This window comes from Oryzias latipes, chromosome 17 (genome assembly GCF_002234675.1).
Source record: "Oryzias latipes chromosome 17, ASM223467v1".
Classification (NCBI taxonomy): domain Eukaryota; kingdom Metazoa; phylum Chordata; class Actinopteri; order Beloniformes; family Adrianichthyidae; genus Oryzias; species Oryzias latipes.
Window position 1 is genome coordinate 16,093,912 of NC_019875.2, and position 20,040 is coordinate 16,113,951.

At 37.1% G+C, this 20,040-nt stretch overlaps 2 protein-coding genes across 2 annotated transcripts in view; both read right to left on the reverse strand.

Annotated features, from left to right (window-relative positions):
* Nucleotides 1-12,879, reverse strand: part of LOC101173893 (cAMP-specific 3',5'-cyclic phosphodiesterase 4B) — a 72,982-nt gene extending 60,103 nt beyond the window's left edge. The window contains exons 1-2 of the mRNA XM_023965353.1: nucleotides 12,758-12,879; nucleotides 8,416-8,484 (exon numbers count right to left, since the gene is read on the reverse strand). The gene's annotated coding sequence lies outside the window, so the exon portion shown is untranslated. The remainder of the gene's footprint in view (nucleotides 1-8,415; nucleotides 8,485-12,757) is intronic.
* Nucleotides 12,880-15,226: 2,347 nt separating this feature from the next.
* leprot lies at nucleotides 15,227-18,695 on the reverse strand. Its single transcript, XM_004078989.4, has 4 exons — nucleotides 18,495-18,695; nucleotides 18,012-18,087; nucleotides 16,551-16,734; nucleotides 15,227-16,461 (listed from the first exon to the last, which is right to left on the reverse strand). Exons 1-4 carry the CDS (start codon nucleotides 18,508-18,510, stop codon nucleotides 16,345-16,347), a joined length of 393 nt encoding a protein of 130 aa, XP_004079037.1. The 5' UTR covers nucleotides 18,511-18,695; the 3' UTR covers nucleotides 15,227-16,344.
* Between the last annotated feature and the right edge of the window lie 1,345 nt (nucleotides 18,696-20,040).

Below are 20,040 nucleotides of genomic sequence, written 5' to 3' on the forward strand. Positions count from 1 at the left end.
TCTCAAAATTCAAACGTTTTTTGTTTGACTTTTTAATTTTCTTTTTGCAACTATTAGCGACATGCATTTCAGATCTGACATCTCCAGTCCCAGTTTCACTAAATGCTAACAGCGTGGATTGAAAAGGATGTTGTTTCAAATAGAAACCTTTATAATGAGTTAGAGCAGATACACTGGCTGCAGGACAAAAAACCTGCCTAACAGTTTTCAAAAGTAAAAGTACCGCAAGATCCACGCTACAAGCAATTGTATAAATGGGAGCTAATATAAAAATACAAAGCTATATTATATCTAGCTGCTTTAACTTTAAGATTAGATTTTTGTTTTTTCTGGCAGGTGCACAATGTGACAACAGTAGCTCTTGAGATTTCAAAAAAGTAGGTCAAGCTACGCTAAATGATGTTTCCGCTCAAGAGACTGTTTCAATTGAACCACACAAAACACTTTAGCTATCGGGGTGCTTTGGCTTTTCGTAAACCCGGGGGTATGCTATTGGCTGAGGCAACTTTAAATTACATGTGTTATATTTAGCAACATGGTTATTGATAAAAATCAACGTTGTTTCAATAGAATAGTATGAGGCCCTCTCCCAGTCTAAGCTGGTTGTTATTCATGAGTTTATAATGCTCTTGAATTGAATCTTCTGTTAAATGTGGGAGGCTTTGATGGAACTCTGACCTGAGCCGATTTTCTTCCTCCAACTGCAGCTTTAAAACAAAAAGAGCAAAAACAAAACAGCCAAGATATTTTAAAAAAAAGTCCTGTTAAATACATATTCCTTCACTCTTCATTAAATTCCTCACATTTAAAAGGATGCATCAAAGATTACTGAAAGATTTTAGACATAACTCTGAAATACTGTAGTCTGTTTGTGTACAGATATGTCAGTGAATAAAAAACTCTTTTGTGTAAAGCAGCATCTGCAGTAGGCCTGCACAATATACCGCAAATTTATCGTTATCGCAATATCCAGCTCTGCAATATACATATCGCAAAAGACGGCAAAAATCGCAATAAATCGTAAACCTTAAATGTGCTAAAACAATCTAATGGCAGCATGAAGTATTTAACGAATCAAATAAATGTCTTTATGCATTTGACCAATCGAATGGAGGCCTATTATGTTAGATGTTTGTTACCTATGTCGACGAGGCTCATTTGGAGTGTAATTATAACTGTTGCAATGAAATGTGAATGATGTTTTTGTTTATTTTGCTATTTGTTTAGATACCGCAAATGATTTCGTTATCGCAATATTAATCTCTAATATCGCATATCGCGAGTTTTCCTCATATCGTGCAGCCCTAATCTGCAGCATAATGGATCACCGGACATCAGTGAATTAACCTGTTAAAGCCTTAGGTCACAACTGCCCTTTAGAGGTGAATAACGGTCAAACCTGTACAGGGCATACAGGGGGCTCGCACAAAACATCATGGTCATACACTGCTCGGTGAGCTAGTACAGCAAAAAGGTTCATGAACATTTTTTCGCTGCAAGTTTCAAGTCATAGCGAACGTTTGTACAACAGGCAAAGGTAAATATAGGGGGGATATATTTACCTTTACCTTATATTTACCTTTCCTGCGCAAGGATCCCTATGCGCGCTCCTTACAGGGACCCTGACTGTTAGAAATTAGGAAATTAGACTATCAGAGGGTAGTTTTTGCAGGCATCCCTCAGGCATCCTGCGGGAACTTGCATATCACATGCACATCCTATGGGTGCGGGATTCACGAGGGAGCCGTAAGGGGCCATTAATTGCATCTTACTAATGACCAGAATGCACGTAAGGGCACTTTACAACAGCATCACCCGTTCCACATAAATGCGGACAACTTACAGTACATTACCCTAACAAATACTTCACGATACACTTACCACACGCAAAACAATTGTATGTCCCATTTTCAAGACGTCCTTTATGGTGGCTAAACAAGCCTCAAGAGAACTGGAAGACACACCTGCACTCCCCTTAAGATGCGGGTGCTCCTGTCTATGACCACCCATGGGCCCGAATAACCCAAAAACCTGTAGCAAACATTTGGGTCAAACTTCCGTATGACCTATGAGTTGTCAAACACACTCTGAGTCTCATTGATCTAATGTAATACACTCATAAACTTCCATCCAACATACACATGAAGGTTATACATAAACATTGCTGAAATCAAAACAATTTGTGCAATATCCAAACATTTAGTGAGAACGTGCATACTTGACTGGTAAAAACGACCTCACATTGCTGCAATGCACAATGGAGAGCTCTGCAGAGTGAGTCAGTGTCTGTCGTTAATTCAGGACTGCTGGTCACCCACACAAAGCATCTTTTGTGGTGCCCAAACAAAAAAAGCTAAAGAAATCATGTGAACTACAGCGTTCGAATTGAGTTAAACTGCTATGGAGTCTGGCAGTTAGACTTTCTAAAAGCCATCTGTGCGCCTCAACAATGACTACCCAACTTTACACTAATTTACTGCCTGCAGATAAGTCAGTAAATAAAAGAAAAGGAAAAAGTAAGCTTTAACTACTACAGATTAAAATTCAAACTCACCTTCACAAACTGGACTCATTTAGAGAAGAATGAATGTTTGCCATTTGAATTTTTGTAACAGCTCAGAAATCTGAGCAGAAAATGCAGAAGTGGTTACCAACAGTCAGAGGATCGCTGGTTTCAGTACAGCAACAGGTTGGGTTTCTCGTGTTTTATTTCACCCTAAATATAACCAGTCTCTATTTCGTTTGACCAAACAAAATAGGGTAAAGCATCATTGTGATCCTTAAAATAAGCCTCAAACCACAGATTTTAAGAGTCTGATAATGTCAAATGTCATCCCAAATCCAAAAGGAACGGAAAGTAACAACTTCTATTTGCCTAAATCTAAAGCAGGCAAAAAAAAAAAAAAACACTGTTGTTGGAGTCTTAAAAAAAAACAAAAAAGGTCATGGATCTATAAAAAGCTGACAAAAGTCAGAGATAATTAGTGACTCTGAAAACTGTGTCACCAAATGCTTTTTTTAAAAACGTTTTATTATTTATAAAAAACAGCGTTATTGTTCTTGCTTGATTTGAAAACTAAACTAAGTTTTCTGTTGTGTTTTTGTTTTAAACTTAGCTCATAAAGAATTTGTCAGGGTATGATTGTAAAATACAATAAACTTCTTATTTCGCTAATTTATTCATGTCCCTTTTGAAAATGTTTATTTAGGAACAAAAGGCGAAACGAGGCTTCCATTCCTGTTACTCAGAGGGAACTTTTAGTATTCAAACATTTTTTCATTTTGTTATGAGCTAATAGGTTATTATTTGAATGTAAGTGTGTGAGAGTGTAGAGCTCTTCTTTCTTTCTGTTTTAGCATGACATTTGAATAAAGCAAAAAACAAATGTAACGTATTTTCCGGAGTACAAGTCACAGTTTTTCAAGGTTTGGCCAGGGGTGCAACTCATACGCAGGAGCAACTTATTTAAGATTCTTTTTAAAACATAAATAGGCTCATATATTTGCTATTTTCCCACTGACAACTTGTTTTAACTAACAATCACTAGAGGGCACTGCAGGTGTGTGTATCCGTATTTGCTACTTAGAGCATCGTAGAAGACCACCATCCAAAACAAACATTGTTTTTACGTTCCTTTCTCGGCTAATGCGGGACAACAAGTCATTAAACTAGGTCACAGAGAGAGACAGAAGTATAGCTAAAAACAGAGAGATGGAAATCTAGCTAAAAGTACCATCAGTCTGATGCAGCTCCTGCATTATAGAAAGTAATAATTGACATAAGAATAAAAAAGACTGAATGGAAACCTGCTACCGGTGCTTTTGTAGATAGTTAACATAAAAAAACCTGATCTCTCAATGCCATCCGTGTCTTCTATGACATATACAGTCAATGCTTCCATTTAGCAATGGGGCTAGAAACTTGACAATAGCTTCTCAGATGCGACGGGAGCATCTGGTTGAGAATATATATTGGATATGCATTGAGTATCAAGCTTGATGCAGTCAGAAAAGAGGCAAATTTGAATCCTGTTCAGTGTGAAAACAGCATTACACCAGGCTTGGCAGATTTGATCAGAGGCGTTGCACTTTTTTCTCAAAAGTGCGATTTATACTCTGGAGCGACTTGTTTGTTTTTCTTTTTCTTAAGTATTCTTTTTTTTGGATCATGCGACTTATGCTCTAAAAAATAAGGTAGATTAAAAAGATGAAAATTTGTTTCCTCAATAAGTACAAAAGTGATTTACAACACTTTGTAACATAAAATACACATAAGCATCTGCTTTCACATGGGATTATTCTTTGGCACATACATGAATATATCGTACAAGAGGAAAAACTTTATTTTTATTAGTCAGTGCATTTGTAGTTTGCAAGGACATAACATGAGTGACCTAAAGAAAAAAATCAACCCTGCAGAACGGCAATGTTAGTGCAATATGAACAAATGCGATCATCTCACCCAACTGCTGCTAAAAGACACATTAAATGTAACATATGGGGCACCAGTCACTGTTGACAGTTCCTCACATTGATTTTCTTTAAGGTTTAGGGTATTGTTTCATGACAAATTGCACAGAGTTGCTGGAAGGTTTAAGGCAGGTTTTTTAGGGCTCATACAGCATTGGTTTTCTAATCTTATCCATTCTTCCCACACTGTTGGTGTGGGCATGTCCTACACACAAAGCAGTGGCTGCACTTCATGCAGCTGTCTTCATCCTGACTGAGCTGGAACACTGCTATTGAATGTGCACAGTTGACGCTCTACCATAGCTTTTATCACAGTGGAATAACTAAACACTGACAGATTAGCATTAATTGTATCAGGTATTCCAAAGAATTGCAAATGTAAATGATTACATTTACATATACATATAAAATTACATTTCTAGTAGGAAATTATTCTGTTGTGGTCATTGACTGCTTTAAGAGCTGGACTCTGTGAGCCCTCTTTCCTCCTGATCCAAATAAGAAGTGACCACAGGCTCAAAGAAGAAAAAACCCATAGACTTCTTTTAAGAAATAAACAGCTTCATTATATTATTCAGAATAACCATTCTTGCTCTGCTACCATTTTATAACATGTTCTTGCTAATCCGAATATTTTTTCATGCTATTTTTCTTTGTTGCAAGTTATTCAAGTTGTAAACAGATTAGATCAGATGGCTCAATAAAAGTATGTGATCCCACGTCCAACGCTTAAAACGTTTGATTGACAGATTTTGTGTAACTCGCTTTCCAGTGGTAGGGGTGTGGACTTTAACTACAACTCACTCCTGATTGGCGGAAGTGGTTGCCATAGAAACAATGACTCAGACCAATCACTGCTTACTGACCTCATCTGGATCGCAAAAAAATTGCGACTGAACGGACATCATTTCATTGGAGCCGGAAGTAAGACATTTTCTAAGGGTGACGTCACATTCACTCAGTCCAATTCCCATATACAGTCAATGGTTGTAGTGCACATAAACAGACCAATAAATAAATGAAAATGTTTTTCTATAATTTTAGGATTTTAAAATACAGTAGTCTGGTTGTGAATGCAAGAATAAAAAGGATAACAACAAGTCTCTTTTGGTATTTTGTCAGTTGCGTACACTATAAATAAAATTATATAAACAAATTAGAAAAGAAATGGTAACTTTAAAGCAGCTTTTTAGAAAGAAAAACCAAAATTAGAAAATGCATAAGCAGATGACCTAGACAAGAATTGATCTGTTCATCTAACTAAATTATTTCCTCTTTCATTCAGCCTAAAAAGCAGCTTCTAGCAGAAATAAGCTTTTCAGAAGCGTGAGCACCCAGAAGAGCGTGTTGCGGAGGAAGAGAAACAACAGGGATCTTTGGCAGTTGAAAGATGACGTCACTGTGGAGGCCACTGAAGGGAACCCACTGGATGTGAGTGTACAGACTCCAGAAAAAACAAACACAGAGAGAATGGGCCGGTCAGGCCCTCTGAGCCCACAATAACCGAGCCAAATGTCCCGGATTGTTCTGCTGTCACACCATGTGTCTGTGAGGTTGCCTCAGGAAATTTCATCAGTATACATGTAACGGAAAAAAACAATGACCTTGTTAATCTGATACATAAATTGAAAGCAGACTACTTTTAAGCCAACAATAACGTTTAATCATCTAGAGCAATTTACCTGCTATAGTTATAGATGTATTGAGACGGAAAGAAAACAGTTCTTGATCAAGTATCAATTAAAATGCATATTTTTCAAACAGCAAAGTTTGAATATTTGTTACATGGTGCGGCGTGTTGTCATAACGCGCTGAGCCGACACCAACCTTGAAAGAAATCACGTGACCTACAGTTTGTTTGCAAGCGTTTGTTTCAAAGAGGCCAGCGTAGTGATATAGAACACTTAAGCTATGTGACCGGAACTTCCTTTTTAGACATCATCACTGTTGATTCTCACTTTAATCCCCACCCAGCAGCCAATCAGAATCGAGTATTCACCCGGCCCATGGTATAAGAGATAATAAATAGGTTTTTCTTGAGATATTGGAATAAAAGTATGGCCTTTTTTCTCAAGAAAACGACATCTTAAGTTAGTATCACGAGAAAAACAGTAAAAAATCGTTTTTCATTAGAAATCACTGAATGTTCCTAATTTTCTTCATAAATTACTGCGTAATTTGAAAGTTCGAATTCCAAAAAAACTGATTCTGAACTGATTCTAATTTACAACTAAACAACTAAAGTAGTCAAAGATGTGAGAGTGTAATAGCTGTCACCATAGCTGCTCCTTGCACGTACACAGCTGTATTGTTTTTGTGCGATCCCCTTTAAAAAGGGAGCAGTTCCTTTTTCCCAGGTGTGGGTAGCGAGTGAGTACGAGTGCACTGAGTTCAAAGCATCAGGTTTCAAGCGTCATTTGGGCATGTCTCTGACAGAGAGACATGCCACCTGAGACACCTGCTGCCAGAAAGTAAACACCTGAGAAATTGATCATTTAGTGATGTTGCTTTTCTTTTTAGCCATTTCGGTTTGCATCTTAACAGCTGTGTTTTTCTACTGATCTCATAATATGTAAAAATGTATTTCATTTTCTGGAGGTAACTTTTTTTCATTGGATAACATGTTATTAAGTTGTTGTAGAAGAAACAAGCAATAATTTTACTCCTCTATCTTAAGAAAACTCATTGGAGCTAAATAAAAAACATTAGCAGACATGGCCATCCTCGTCTTCTGAGGTCAGTGTTAAAGGCAGGTGTATGAGGGAGCTGGATCATACTCAAACTTATTCTGTACCACACAGACTAGTATTTGTATTGTTTTATTTACCACATGGATATAGTCAATAAATAAATTCTATGAAAAAATCGCAAACTTGAATCATTTACCAGCGTTTCTGTGGTGAAAAAACAAAGTTTGGTTTTTTGTGTGGACATCACACTGGAAGAGGTTTTGCACACAAAAGAGCAGCATTCTTTCATTTCTTACAATTTATATATATTTTTTTAATTAAACCATGACCTCCACTCTAAATCAAAATGCATCATGTGATACAGACTCCCAATTACTGCTTTTTCTGTTAATTCTACTGAAAATCACAAGGTGGCAACCACATGAAAATTTAAGTTTCCTGAACTTTTGTTCCCAGAGCTTTAATAAAACTTTATTTACAAAGTTGCTGATGGCAAAAAGGTACCATGAAGTCAAACGCTGAAGACAAAATAATAGCTACACAAAAAGATCAAAACAAAACAGAGGGAAAATGTAAGGCTGTCTCGACAACGCCTTCACGCTTTGAGTGGCCAGCGCTCACAGATTAAAGGCGAGCATCTGTCTGCTTGTGCAGGAGTCTGAGCAACGCTGCAGGGTCCACCTGTGCCTCCCTGCCAGCAGGGAGGGGCACAAGATGCTCCAACATATGCCGGTTTCATTGTTTAAATGATTACCTTCTCCCCAGCGTACCTTTCAGAGTTAAACCAACTTTTTTATACATGTTCAGATTATTTGGATAATAGTAGAAAAAATAAAAAATAGCTTTGTAAAAAATGTTTTTAATTAAAATATGAACTATCATCTCTCAAAACATCTATTATACTGAATAAAACTTTTTTCTGCAGTATTTCTTTTTTATAGAAAAAGAAAACAATACATCAGCGTAAACCTAATTCTTGTGTATTAAATAAAGGGTTTTTAGCAATACTCTGCTTAGAAGCACTTTGAAAACAATCACATACCCAAGGATTGTTTTTCATACACTGAACATTGTCCGGTAGTGTATGTCCGGTATTAAATTGCCAACCCTTTGTTCGATAATACAAACAGCCCTGAAAACTGAGAACCCAAATGCAGTGCAGAAACGTTGAAGACCTTAGTCAGCAACATGTTTTTCGGTTCTGATTGATTTTTAGCCACATCGTGTGTATCAAGACACAGAAAAATGAACTCACGGATGAGGCTGTTCTCCTTGAAGCAGCGGCAACGGGCTGATCGGGAATCTGACTCAGCAGGTTCTGGACCTAAATGACAGGAAACATTGAAAGTACAAGAAACACCGAAAGTTATCAGGAAGGAAAAACACCAGCGTCAGCTTTAAGGCAGGCAGAGCGACAGCTGATCTCTGGACCTTTAAGCTCTGCTGCAGACTCGCATGTTTTACCAGCTGTCATGCAAAAGGCTGAATTTGAATTCCTCATTATGACTGGACAAACCTGTTTGCATGAAAACTTGACACTGCTTCAGCTGGGCAGAGCAGAGCAGGCATCACCTGCTTTCATCATTATTGTTTAAAGAGCAAGTGTACAAAAATTGAAAGCATTTCTCAGATTTAAAAAGATACATTTCTATAAAAACCTTTGCGTTGAACATCTTTAATGCTTTATTCAGCTCATACATTTTCTCTATACTTGAATTTGTCATCAATAAAGTCACATATTTTTGTGTTTAAGTTTGAAAAGAAATAAAAAGAATCCGGTCTTTACATTAGTTTCAATCAATACCTCAACCAGAAACTTTGAGCAGAGATATTTGACCTAAAACAGCCAAAAAAAAAAAAAAAAAAAAAAAAACTTAACCAAAACAAAATTAGTCAAATTTCTTACATTTTTTCCTTCTGCAATCCCAAGAACAGCCTTCACACTGGTCTAGACTGTTTGGATCTACTTTTCACCTTTATGATCATTATGATTCCCCCATGTGGTGAAAAGTGTCCAATAGTAGAATATGGTAAAAGACTGACTTGGATCAATGCTATAAAACTAACATTTTATTTTGAAACTTTGATTAGCGTGTTTGAGTCTTTGCTGGGAGGACATTTTGGTCATTTGACTGCTTTGATGTTTTTCTAAAATAGCACTTTCTAAAACCCAAAATCTTCTTTCAGACACACAAAAACCACAAAGTATAGCATGTCTTTAAAACAGCTAAATGTCAGATTCCTTGTGGACTTAATACCATCTTATAACCAATTACAAGTTGGTCTTTAAATGACTGAGGGAATTAGATCATCAAGAAAGCGTTTCTTTGTCCTGCATTCCAATTTGCATCTTATTTAATTACACTAATGCATCTTCTGGCTTTCTATAATAACATAAACTTGCTCTAAGCCAGCAAGTGGCATTATTAGTTCAGATAATAAAGAAACTCTTCATTGATTTAACTGATTTTTTTTGTTAAATGTAAAAGGTTGATGAATAAAACAAATTTTATAGATAAAGATCAATGATAACAACTCAAAAGTAAAAAGTAATCTAACAATGTCTCGATAAGTGATTGATAGAAAGTCTTTTGAACTAAATGGGTTACGTGAATTAAGTGGGATTTGCTCAATATGATTTTTACCTTATCTGGTATCAAACACAAAATAACTTTTGAACAAAAATATGTTTTAATAGCTCATAAGGTAACACGCAAATGATTTTAAAAAGCAAAATGTCACCTCCTCGTTTGGAAGCCAAAAAAAACCCCAGATAAGTCACCTCAGTAATCGCATCTGCAGCAACGCCACCAAACAGCCACCAACTCAGTCATCCGTCTGACAATCCTTTCAAAACGCAGCTGCATGTTGGCATGTTGTCGTTTTGTTTCAGCATAGACAAACAATAAAAAGCACATAAGCCAGCCCAGGTCGGACCCCACAGCTGCTTTTATTTTTTGTCAATTTCTTATCAAGCTTGGCGAAACAATTATATTTTATGCTTGTCAACAGTTCCTAGAGATGTCATTAAGAGCTTTCCAAGATTCTAAAGAAGATGGAAACACGATGTTGCATGCATTTGATATGCTTTTGCAATCCCACTTAAGAAATGACACGAAATGGATTGTTATTATTACTACTACTGAAAAATTTCTAATGCTGCACACCACTTGGGTGTTGCAAAGTTCAAATTGAAAAGGCAAAATCCTACCAGGTTACAGTTTTTACCTTCTCATAATGTCATGTAATGGCTACAGAAACAATATGACATTAAACCTAGAGATGCAACAGTTCACTTTCCTCGCGATTCTGTTAAAACCTCAATTTTTTTTGTTACCGTTTCAATTTGGTTCAATACATTATTTGTGTATTACAAAAAGCAACAACAAACAATCAAAATGTCATTCATCAAATGTAATAATAAGCAAGCAATACTGAAAACACACTTTCAGTTGGCTTATACTAAGCCTGGTGTAATGAAAAACAACAATAAATAATGAATCCTGCATAAATTTAGCTCAAAACACGTATTTGACACTTTCAAAGTCAATATATGCAGACGTATGCAGTAGGGATGCAGTGATTCACTTTCCCTATGATTCTGTTCAATGTTGTAACATACGGTTTGGTTTTTTAACCATTGACTGCGTGTGAGGACTGGACTGAGTGAGTGTGACATCACCCAAAGAAGATGTCTTACATCCGGCTCCAACGAAATGAAGTGAATTCAATTGCCATTTCTTAGCGATGTCGCCATTTTGGAGCCAGACGACATCAGTAAGCAGTGATTGGTCCAAAGCAGCCTGGGTCACTGTTTCTATGGCAACCACTTTGCCAATCAGGCAAGAATGAGCTTGTGGAAAGTTCACACCCCTACCACCTAAGAGCAGGCGGAACACAAATCTGCCAAATCCAACGTTTGACACAAGACTGCATACACTGACACCTGACTGGCCAGTTTATTCATTTCTTTCATTCATCTTCTTCCGTTTATCCCTTTCTGGGTCACGGGGCTGCCGGAGCCTATCCCGGCCACTTATGGGCGAAAGCAGGGGACATCCTGGACAGGTCGCCAACCTGTCGCAGGGTCACAATCACACACCCATGCACACACATTCCCACCTGTGGACAATTTAGATTAACCAATTCACCTATAAAACCTATGATACCTATGAGGAAGCCGGAGTCTCCGGAGAAAACCCACGCATGCACGGGGAGAACATGCAAACTCCACACAGAAATGTCCCTGATTGCTGTGTTCTGTTCAAGTCTCCCAGCCGGGCCTGTGAGGCAAGAGCGCTAACCACTGCGCCACCATGCAGCCTGGCCAGTTTATAACTTCAATAATTTGCACGACATACAAACAAAAAGCAGGATTAATAGAAACATGTTTTTTTTTTAAAGGTGGGGCAAAAATGATTATTCTGAAAAAATATTATGACTGAGTAATAGTTGTTTATTTCTCAATTGAAGTCTATGGGATTTAGGCATCTTGGAACCAGCGGGTACTACCTCCTTGGAAGCAAGAAGGAAGGGGTCACTCAGTCCAGTCCTTAAACACAGTGAATGTTTTAAATGTTTTAATCCCTTGTTATATTAGCTGAGACTCATTAATTTCAAAATGAGTCATTTGTGTGGGGGGTTTTATGGTGTCACACAACGAAAAGCTGACAAAAAGTCAAAATAATACAGGTTCATGATGGAGTTGCAAACAATGGTTGCAAATGAACAACTGCTGTTATTTTGGATTGATGCTTTTTTAAATAAAATTGTAGACAACATTCATATCACTAAAGATTACAGACACGTTTTGGTAGATGCCCCTTCTGGGAAGGAAAAAAAAGTATCTGCTTTGATGTGGTTTTGAAACTGTGAAAGATTAATGTTGTTTGCCAAAAGAGTTCGTCCTTTTTGGATAAGTAGTAAAAACTGTGACACAGTTTAGACAGATTAGATATAATATCCTCACTCCAGACTAAACCAGTGAGCAGATTTAGTGTCATTCGTCTTTAGGAAATCGCAGATTAACTCTTTTGACGCACACTGTTGTTAAACAGCCGGACTGGACGTCTGATAACAAATCAAACTTAGTTTTACGACCATCAGGCACTTCTCATTCACTCCATAGTTGTGCTTACACAAGCCTACCGTAACAGACATTTCTATTGTTTGCCTCCTACATAAAAAAAGAGTCAATCAATGGCGGTTCATTTGTTTGCTTTGTTGCCGCCATTCATTTATTTACGGAGAAAATTGAGCATTTCACGAGACTACAAACATACGCATCATGCAGCGCTCACAGTCACAATGAGGCAGAAACTGAAAACAAAAAGCCACGGTGGTCGATGAGGACCACGGCGTGCTCACTTCATTACTGAATGAGGTGATGTCGGGACTCAATTTCATTAAAGAGTTAGCTCCAAAAGGACGGAACTGCGTGTCTAACGATGACAAGATAAATAGATAAACCTCTTTCGTCCTTAAAAAAAGGACACTTGCCGTTCTGTGTAAATGCCCCCAAACTTCAAAGAAATGTCGTAAAAAATACGGCGACGGTGGTTGAGAGGATAGCAGTGACAGAGAACTTAAGGACAAACCTTGTTTCTTTTGTTTTCGCTTTTAGTGCTCCTTCGCTGGGCGCCGGGAAGCCTCTGCTCGGGATGAGTCCGCTCTCCGCCGAGCCGCAGTCAGTCTCCTCTCGGTGCCATTCGCGCGCGCTTGCTACCCTCGCGACCCCGCGAGCACTTCTATTGGCTTCAGCGCTGACGACGTATGCCAGCCGCGCGCGCACGCGCACTGCCCTCTGGCGACCATTCAACTTTGTGACCGGAGCAGAATGGATCTGTTCGACCAGAACGCCGGTCCTGTCTACATATGTTCTCATATAGAGGTTTCCACATATAGATTGCTCTAAAAAGCCTTTATTACGTTCTAGTAATAAAAGTTATTCATAGAGTGACTAGGTTTGATATTTTTATAGAAGGTAAAGATCCTAGTTATTTGAGCTTATTCATTAATATTCTATCAAATCCACCCACACGGCAATGCAATATATGTCTGTTCTGTAAGTTTGTGTTTTTGCTATCCATTAGCGTTTGAAAGAATTCTTTGACCATCAGTTTGCAGCTATAAGATGTTTTACAGTGTCACTCAATAACTTAGATACTGTGATGCGTTCAAGGCCAAACTCCAATGGTTTGGAATAACTTGGTTGTTGCCAGGCAACAGCTGTCCTGGAACAAAAATGAATAGATGTCCCTTGGCCCTTCTTCGTCTTCATTTTCTTCCGTTTTTCCATCTTGAAAAAATTCCATGCATATTTCGCCACTTCCTACATTTAGGGTGTCACTGAGTTAGAACAAATTACAAAAAAAGGCCAGTTTTTTTTTCCTTTATTCAATAATTAACAACTTGCCAATCTTGCTCAGCCACGTTAAATTGATTTTTCTCCCCCCTTTTTTGCGGATTTGTGCAATTTGTGAATAGAGTTCAACCTGGAGAGGAATGTGCTTTCATTTTGGAGAATCACTTTGCTCAAAAATTCAGATTTAGGTTAAAAAAAACATAATTTAAAAAAATTTAAAAGTTTCCTTTATTTTACAGGGATGTACTGGCTCAGAGCAGGATCATAGGAGCAGCAGGGTGCAGAGGCAACACGCATGAAGTGAAAAACGCACCATCTTCAATTGGTAAAAAAACACATTAATATTAAATCACTGAGGAGTAAACATGTTAAACTCTATGAAAGACTGTTGAAACCAAGGTAGTAAAAAATTCAATAACATTCTAAATGTTATTTGATTTTTTTTTCTCTAGAGTTTTGGTGATTTAAGGCAGAATAGTTAAAAAATGACAATTTGATAAGAATTTAAAAGCACTCTTCCTGAATTACAATAAAGGTAAGACACATAAGTACCTTTCAGAACCATCAAAAAAAAAAGAGCTAATGCTGCTTAGTGGTTGAAACCTGTCTTAATTTGGCCTGGAAATGCTTAGCAAAAAAAAAAAAAAAAAAAAGAAGAAAAGAAAAGAAAAACCCTCTGGCACTTTTCCACAGAGCTGCACTATGTTCATCCACATAATTAGGACATAAAAAATGATTTTTAAAAACAGCAGAAAAGACTATTTATTCGGCACACTTAGAGGTTTATCGCATTTATGTTGAATCTTTTTAAAAATCTGACAAAAATATATTACAAAACAATATTTACCCGCCATTTAAAGCTCTCCAGATGCAGCTTTCCAGAAGCTCTGCTGCAGATTCTAACTTGGTAAGAATTTGTGCTGGATGAGGATTGGTCTGCCCTCCCCTCAGATGAAATGCAATCACAGGGGACAGGCAGCACAGATGTTATTCACATAAATATTTTTCTGCAAAGTGTTTCTTTTGTTTGTCTGTGGTGGAAAAGCTTCACCGCATTCCAGACACATGCAGACAGATGGTGTGAAACTGCACGCTCGATTTGCTATCCTGATTCCTCTACGAATTAGAATGTAATCATTGTTTTTTGTTATGCCAATCACTCGCATCAGGCATTACTGACAATCTGAATCCAATATTCCTGCTTGAATGCTAAGAAACGTCAAATAAACTCAGTACTAGTAACTAAGGTTAGTCAGTTTGTTAGTTCATTTTAGTATTTTCCTATTGAACTCTTTGTATTCGGGATCCTTTTGAGTTCATGTTTTACTTCGAAGTCCATCGAGACGACTGTTGTTGTGATTTTGGGCTATACAAATAAAATTGAATTGAATTGAATTAACAAAATGCAATGCAGTTTTCGGGTTTTTTCAGAGTATTGCAAAGTGGCCCCTAAATTATTAAGCATCAATTCACACTTCTATGTTTCAACCATATGGCCAAACTGTAAACTCTCACCCTGCATCTCCTCCGTCTCTCATGGGAGTCAGTTACCAGAGCTTGCAACGGTTGCTGTAGTGTTCAGAGAGAATGTGTAAGGCCGAGCATGGCAACAATCAACTAAGATGTGCAGCACCAAGTTTCTATGTCTATCCATAAATATATCACCTTGAATTTGTAACCATAAAAAGCAAGACAGGGCAGCTACATTTGCTAAACAGCTTTAATCAATGTTAGAAAACAAATGCAGCCATAAGCTTTAAAAAATATATTTTTCTCCTCAGGCAGTTGTAGTGTAGGCACTGGAGTCACAACAGAGATAGCAGACATTCATCCTGGAGAGTGTATTCAATGTGTCAGTTGTATGCATAGAACATACATATGCATTTCCCAAATAAAGCAGAATAAAGCTAAACATAAATTTTGAATTGTACAAGACAGTAAGCAATGTTTTTTCTTTTAGGCAATGCGATGAGGGGCAACTCCCAGAAATCATCAATGACAAAAAAAAGGTACAAAGTTGTGATTTTCCTTTACAGTTACAGATTGCTGTTATCCTTAAATATTAACTAGAAAGCAACAAAAAATTGTCTATGACATGCATTCAGCTAAAAGCAAATGTACACAATCTATCTATTGGCTACTACTTTGTCTCAATTTAAAGGCTTTACTTGAGGCAACTTTTCCCGTTTAAACTGAGCATTTGACTGCAAAGATCAAATCACAGCCTACAAGCTCAAACGCATATTCGACATGGTCTTTGGTGAAGAGGTAAACAGATGCACCGAGATGAGAAGCAAAGCTTGCAAAAAACAAACACATGAAAACAAACCCTCAAATCGATTACTGCGTTGAACTGTCACATCCCTTGAATTATAGTCACTTGTTATTCTGAAAGGATGACAACTGTAAGGCCACTTCTCGGTTGAAAAAGAGGAAATAGTGCAGTAAGCTTTTCAGTGTGCTTTTACAATTCTTTATGTTGTTGATTAACTTACAGATAATATTATATAATAGAAAAGGTGGGGCAAAGGGGTTCTTTAGGGGAACAAGTTAAGGCAAAAGACTAAACCTGAAGGGTTACTTAAGGGTGCATGAGTGAAGGCATCACTGTCCACTTGGTCTCACATATAAAGGCACATAAATAAGGCACATGTGCCTAATATCCCTCAACAAAAAACAAAGAAGTCCGCCTGATAATACGTACGTTTAGTTGAAAGTTTTGCTGTTGATGCATCACCCTTTGAGTGAGGGACAAACGAGCTCCCCAAGACATCTAGCTACCTACCCAGAAACTTTATCTGCACACCTCCCAAAAACGGTCTACCACTGCTCCCAGCTGAAGTCGTCGCCACTTCCAAAGACGACGAAAAAGCCGAGGATGGTGAGAAAGATGACAGCGTTCCCCGTCATCACCAGACCGCAGGCGCCCCACTGGATCTGTGGGCAGAAAAGGTGAGGAATGGATTGTATTTATATATACACAAGCACATAAATATTACATTCAGAATGGGCTGAGGAGAACTCACCGTGCTTTTCCGAGCCAGGATGATGGGGAGCCCAAACGCCGACACCACAATGCCAGTTGTTATGAAGTAGGCCAGCTCTCTGCACGCGCTGCTGGATTCTGTGCTGTCACTGAGGCGTCTGGATATGAAGGTCGGGATTGGGCTCAGCACGTAGAAAATCAGGACAAACAGCGGCCAGTATACCCTGAAGAAATGGAGCCAAGGTTTGAGTTCAGTCTATCAAACTGTCAGGAAGGAAAAACAAACACTGGCAGCTCGTTTTCTGTTGGAATCTGCAGCAGACTCTCATTACAGTGGGGCTTTCCAACACAGTACCGGTACTTTGCAATGCAAAGCATTCTCTAAACAAAGTTTGCTTCGTCAGCCCAGCAGCTTCCGTACAGCTAAATGCTAATAACTGATGCTAAAGCAAATATTTCAATTTTTCGGTAAAATGTGAATATAGCTTCCTTCTAACATTAAAATTATGCGGTCTTTTACACCTCTAAAGAAAAAAAAAAGACAGATTTCTTTGTCTCAGGATGTATCCACATTTAATGAAGCTCAAATTAAACTTTTTAAGACCGTTTTAAACCCACTTTAAATCAAATTTAAGGCTTCACATTAAGGAAAATGTGCATTATGTCTAGTTTAGCAAATATCAACTGAATAGAGTAAGAAAAAAATGGCAAAACAATAAACCAGTTGTTTAAAAACCAATGTCTGTTTTTTAGACAAAAACAAATATAATTATTTATATATTTACAGTAAACAATCAGAAATTTTCCTATCAAAATGTGTTTTTTTATCCTTATCTTGTTCATATTTTTTTCCCTTCTACCACTTTTTTTTTTTAGCTTTGTTGGCAACAACAAATGATTATGGGAACTTTCTTATTCATTCTGTCATGGGGTTTTCATATTTTTCACAGTCCAAAGATTATATCTAATTTTTTTTTTTTTTAGATCTCCCATTTTTTCAATACTTTTTTTCTCAGTTCCCCATTTTTTAATGTTTTTACAGCTGTCCTCCTTTCACTGTAAATAGTACTACACTGTATTTTTTTTACACTGTATTGTTCTATGAATAATTTCAAACTGAATGACCTTTGAGGGAAATTGTAAGTTTTTGTTTTTAAATTGAAACTACAAAGTGGTACTGAACAGATTGTTTTAATGTTCTAATTTAATTACTACAGCAACGTTGAAAAAAAATAAACAAACAGGGAAAACATTGGAACATAAAGTACATCATGGCTTTGGCAGAAAACGTGATAATTGGCGGGATGTGCTTCATCATCCTACTGAGAAATGATGCTGTAGCACAACACACAACAGAAATAAACAGGTTTTCCGTCGTCGAGAAGCTTCGTTAAAACAGAAACAACATTTCATTTTATAATTCTTTTGCTGTGCTTTCTTTATCCTGCTATTGTTCAACTCTGTTTTAATAGAAAGAGTCTGACAGTCAGTGAGCTCGTACCCGTACTGTTCCAGCGCACAGCCGAGCAGGAGAAACGTCAGTCCAATGGCACCGCTGAATGACAAGCCAACCAATGCTAAGGAAAGAGAGAAAAGAAACGAAATAAGTTGATATCAAATTAACTCCACGCCCCACACTAAAGTTCAAAGAAAAGAAAAAAGGAAAATCGAAGGGAGCAAAGTGCTAGCTAACAGACATGCTAACTCGAAAAGCAAAATTTGTAGCATCACGTAATGGAAAAAGGGTGGAAGTCCGCTGTGAAAAAGTATGATTCACCGCAGCTACCATTCCCAGTTAGCCCTCAAATTATTTGATACAACTCAACAAAAGGTTTCAGAAATCTGTCCTAAAAAGCTAGCAAAGACTTTTTGCTTTAGTTTATTGCAACAAGACTAATTTAGCTAAACATCATAAAATTAAACTGTAATAATAATTTAAAATACCGCTGTTGCATTATAAGAGGTTTATTCTTAATCAACATACCTTTAATTCCGGCCATGCTTAAAATAAAAGACTAAAACTGTCTCGGAGGAGTTGTGTTCTGTTTTGTGGGCTTTGTTTATGTGCCGAGGCTCCCCGTCTCAGAAGGGGGACTTCCTGCTTCCTCCTTGAGGTTTTCTTTTGGTTTCGTCATTGGCGCTCTTAAAGCAACAGTAACACAATGCGCGCGCATACAACGCAAAAATACATCAAGAGAAACTTTTTAAAGAGAGTAGATAGTTTTTTTTATTTTGTTTTTTTAGTATAGTTTAATATTTCTTTAATTATCTGAACGACAGCTGAGACTTCTAAAAGGATTATGTATATCCTTACAACATGCTGAAGGAAATTTTGTGGATTGTTCAAATAAAACGCCAACTTAAATGATCATAAACTATGTAAAAATAGAATTATGAAAAACTCACAAATTGAACGACACTCACAAAAGATCATCTTTGCCTTGATGAGATAAGCTATGTTTCATTTATCCTGGAAATAGTTTAATGTGTGGAAGCAGTATTGTGATATGGGGTCACATCTGTTAATCATGCTATGCATCTCAAAAACAAAGTCATCTGATTCCTTACTTTCCTGAAGCCGTTCTCAGATTTTTCTGACAAGATGAGTTTATTAAAAGAGCGGTGATTGGTTGATTGGTCTTCTTTCATTGCTGAAGTTTTTGGCAAAAAAACTCAAAATTCACCTTTTTAGCTTAGGTTTTAAGTAGTTTCCACATGTCTGCATGTTTTAATTTAATTTGATGGACTGTTTGTTTTTGACGGATGTGTATTTGTGTTGGCTTTTTTTTTTAAATTGAAGTAAAGAAAAAGAAAGTATTTTAGCACCATTTTTTAAAAATATTTAATTTTTTTTATGTAAAGCATTTTGAGGTGTTTTGTAGCAGGAAAACTGCTTTTTAAACAAAGATTAAGTTACATTAGAATTATTTCCAAACTGCAGAAGTGGTTTAGATGTTGGATCAGATATATTTTTTCTTTATTACATGCTATGAAGTCTTGTAGGCTGAACAAGTCTTTATGTGACAGGCAAATTCTCCCAATTTAAATAAAGATTATCTTAATTTATTGTTAGTATGAGTATGACAATTGGTATAATTGTATATGGATATCTATATTCAGAGGAAAACAAATCTTCACTTTACTTGAAAGAACATGCGCTATCACAGAGCTTGACCAGATAATAGATGTTTGTCGATATAAAAAATTAAGCTTTTAACACAAAGGATCCATTATTGCTATATTTGCAGTCAAAATGTAAAAACAGAAGCACTCCTTATTGTTCCTCAGGGTTGGGATGAAAGTTAATAATATTCTTCTGGGGAAAAGGAAAAACAATCTATTTTTGCACTGTTTGTAATTTTCTGAGCTACTGATCTCCAATGGTTTGTTTTTGTGTATCTCTGTTCCACTCATCCACACACACCTTATTTGAATTTTAATTTTGGGGTATTATTTGCTGATGAATTTTAATTTCCTAAAGTAAAGAGCTGCGAAAGGCACAGATTATAGATTATTAGCTTAATCGGTGG

Excerpts from the sequence above, each read along its gene's own strand:
- leprot (XM_004078989.4), bottom strand. Across the intron at positions 16,735-18,011 it reads TGTGCGCTGGAACAGTACGG|GGTATACTGGCCGCTGTTTG; the intron begins GTACGAGCTCAC and ends CCATTTCTTCAG. Across the intron at positions 16,462-16,550 it reads TCCTGGCTCGGAAAAGCACG|ATCCAGTGGGGCGCCTGCGG; the intron begins GTGAGTTCTCCT and ends TTCTGCCCACAG.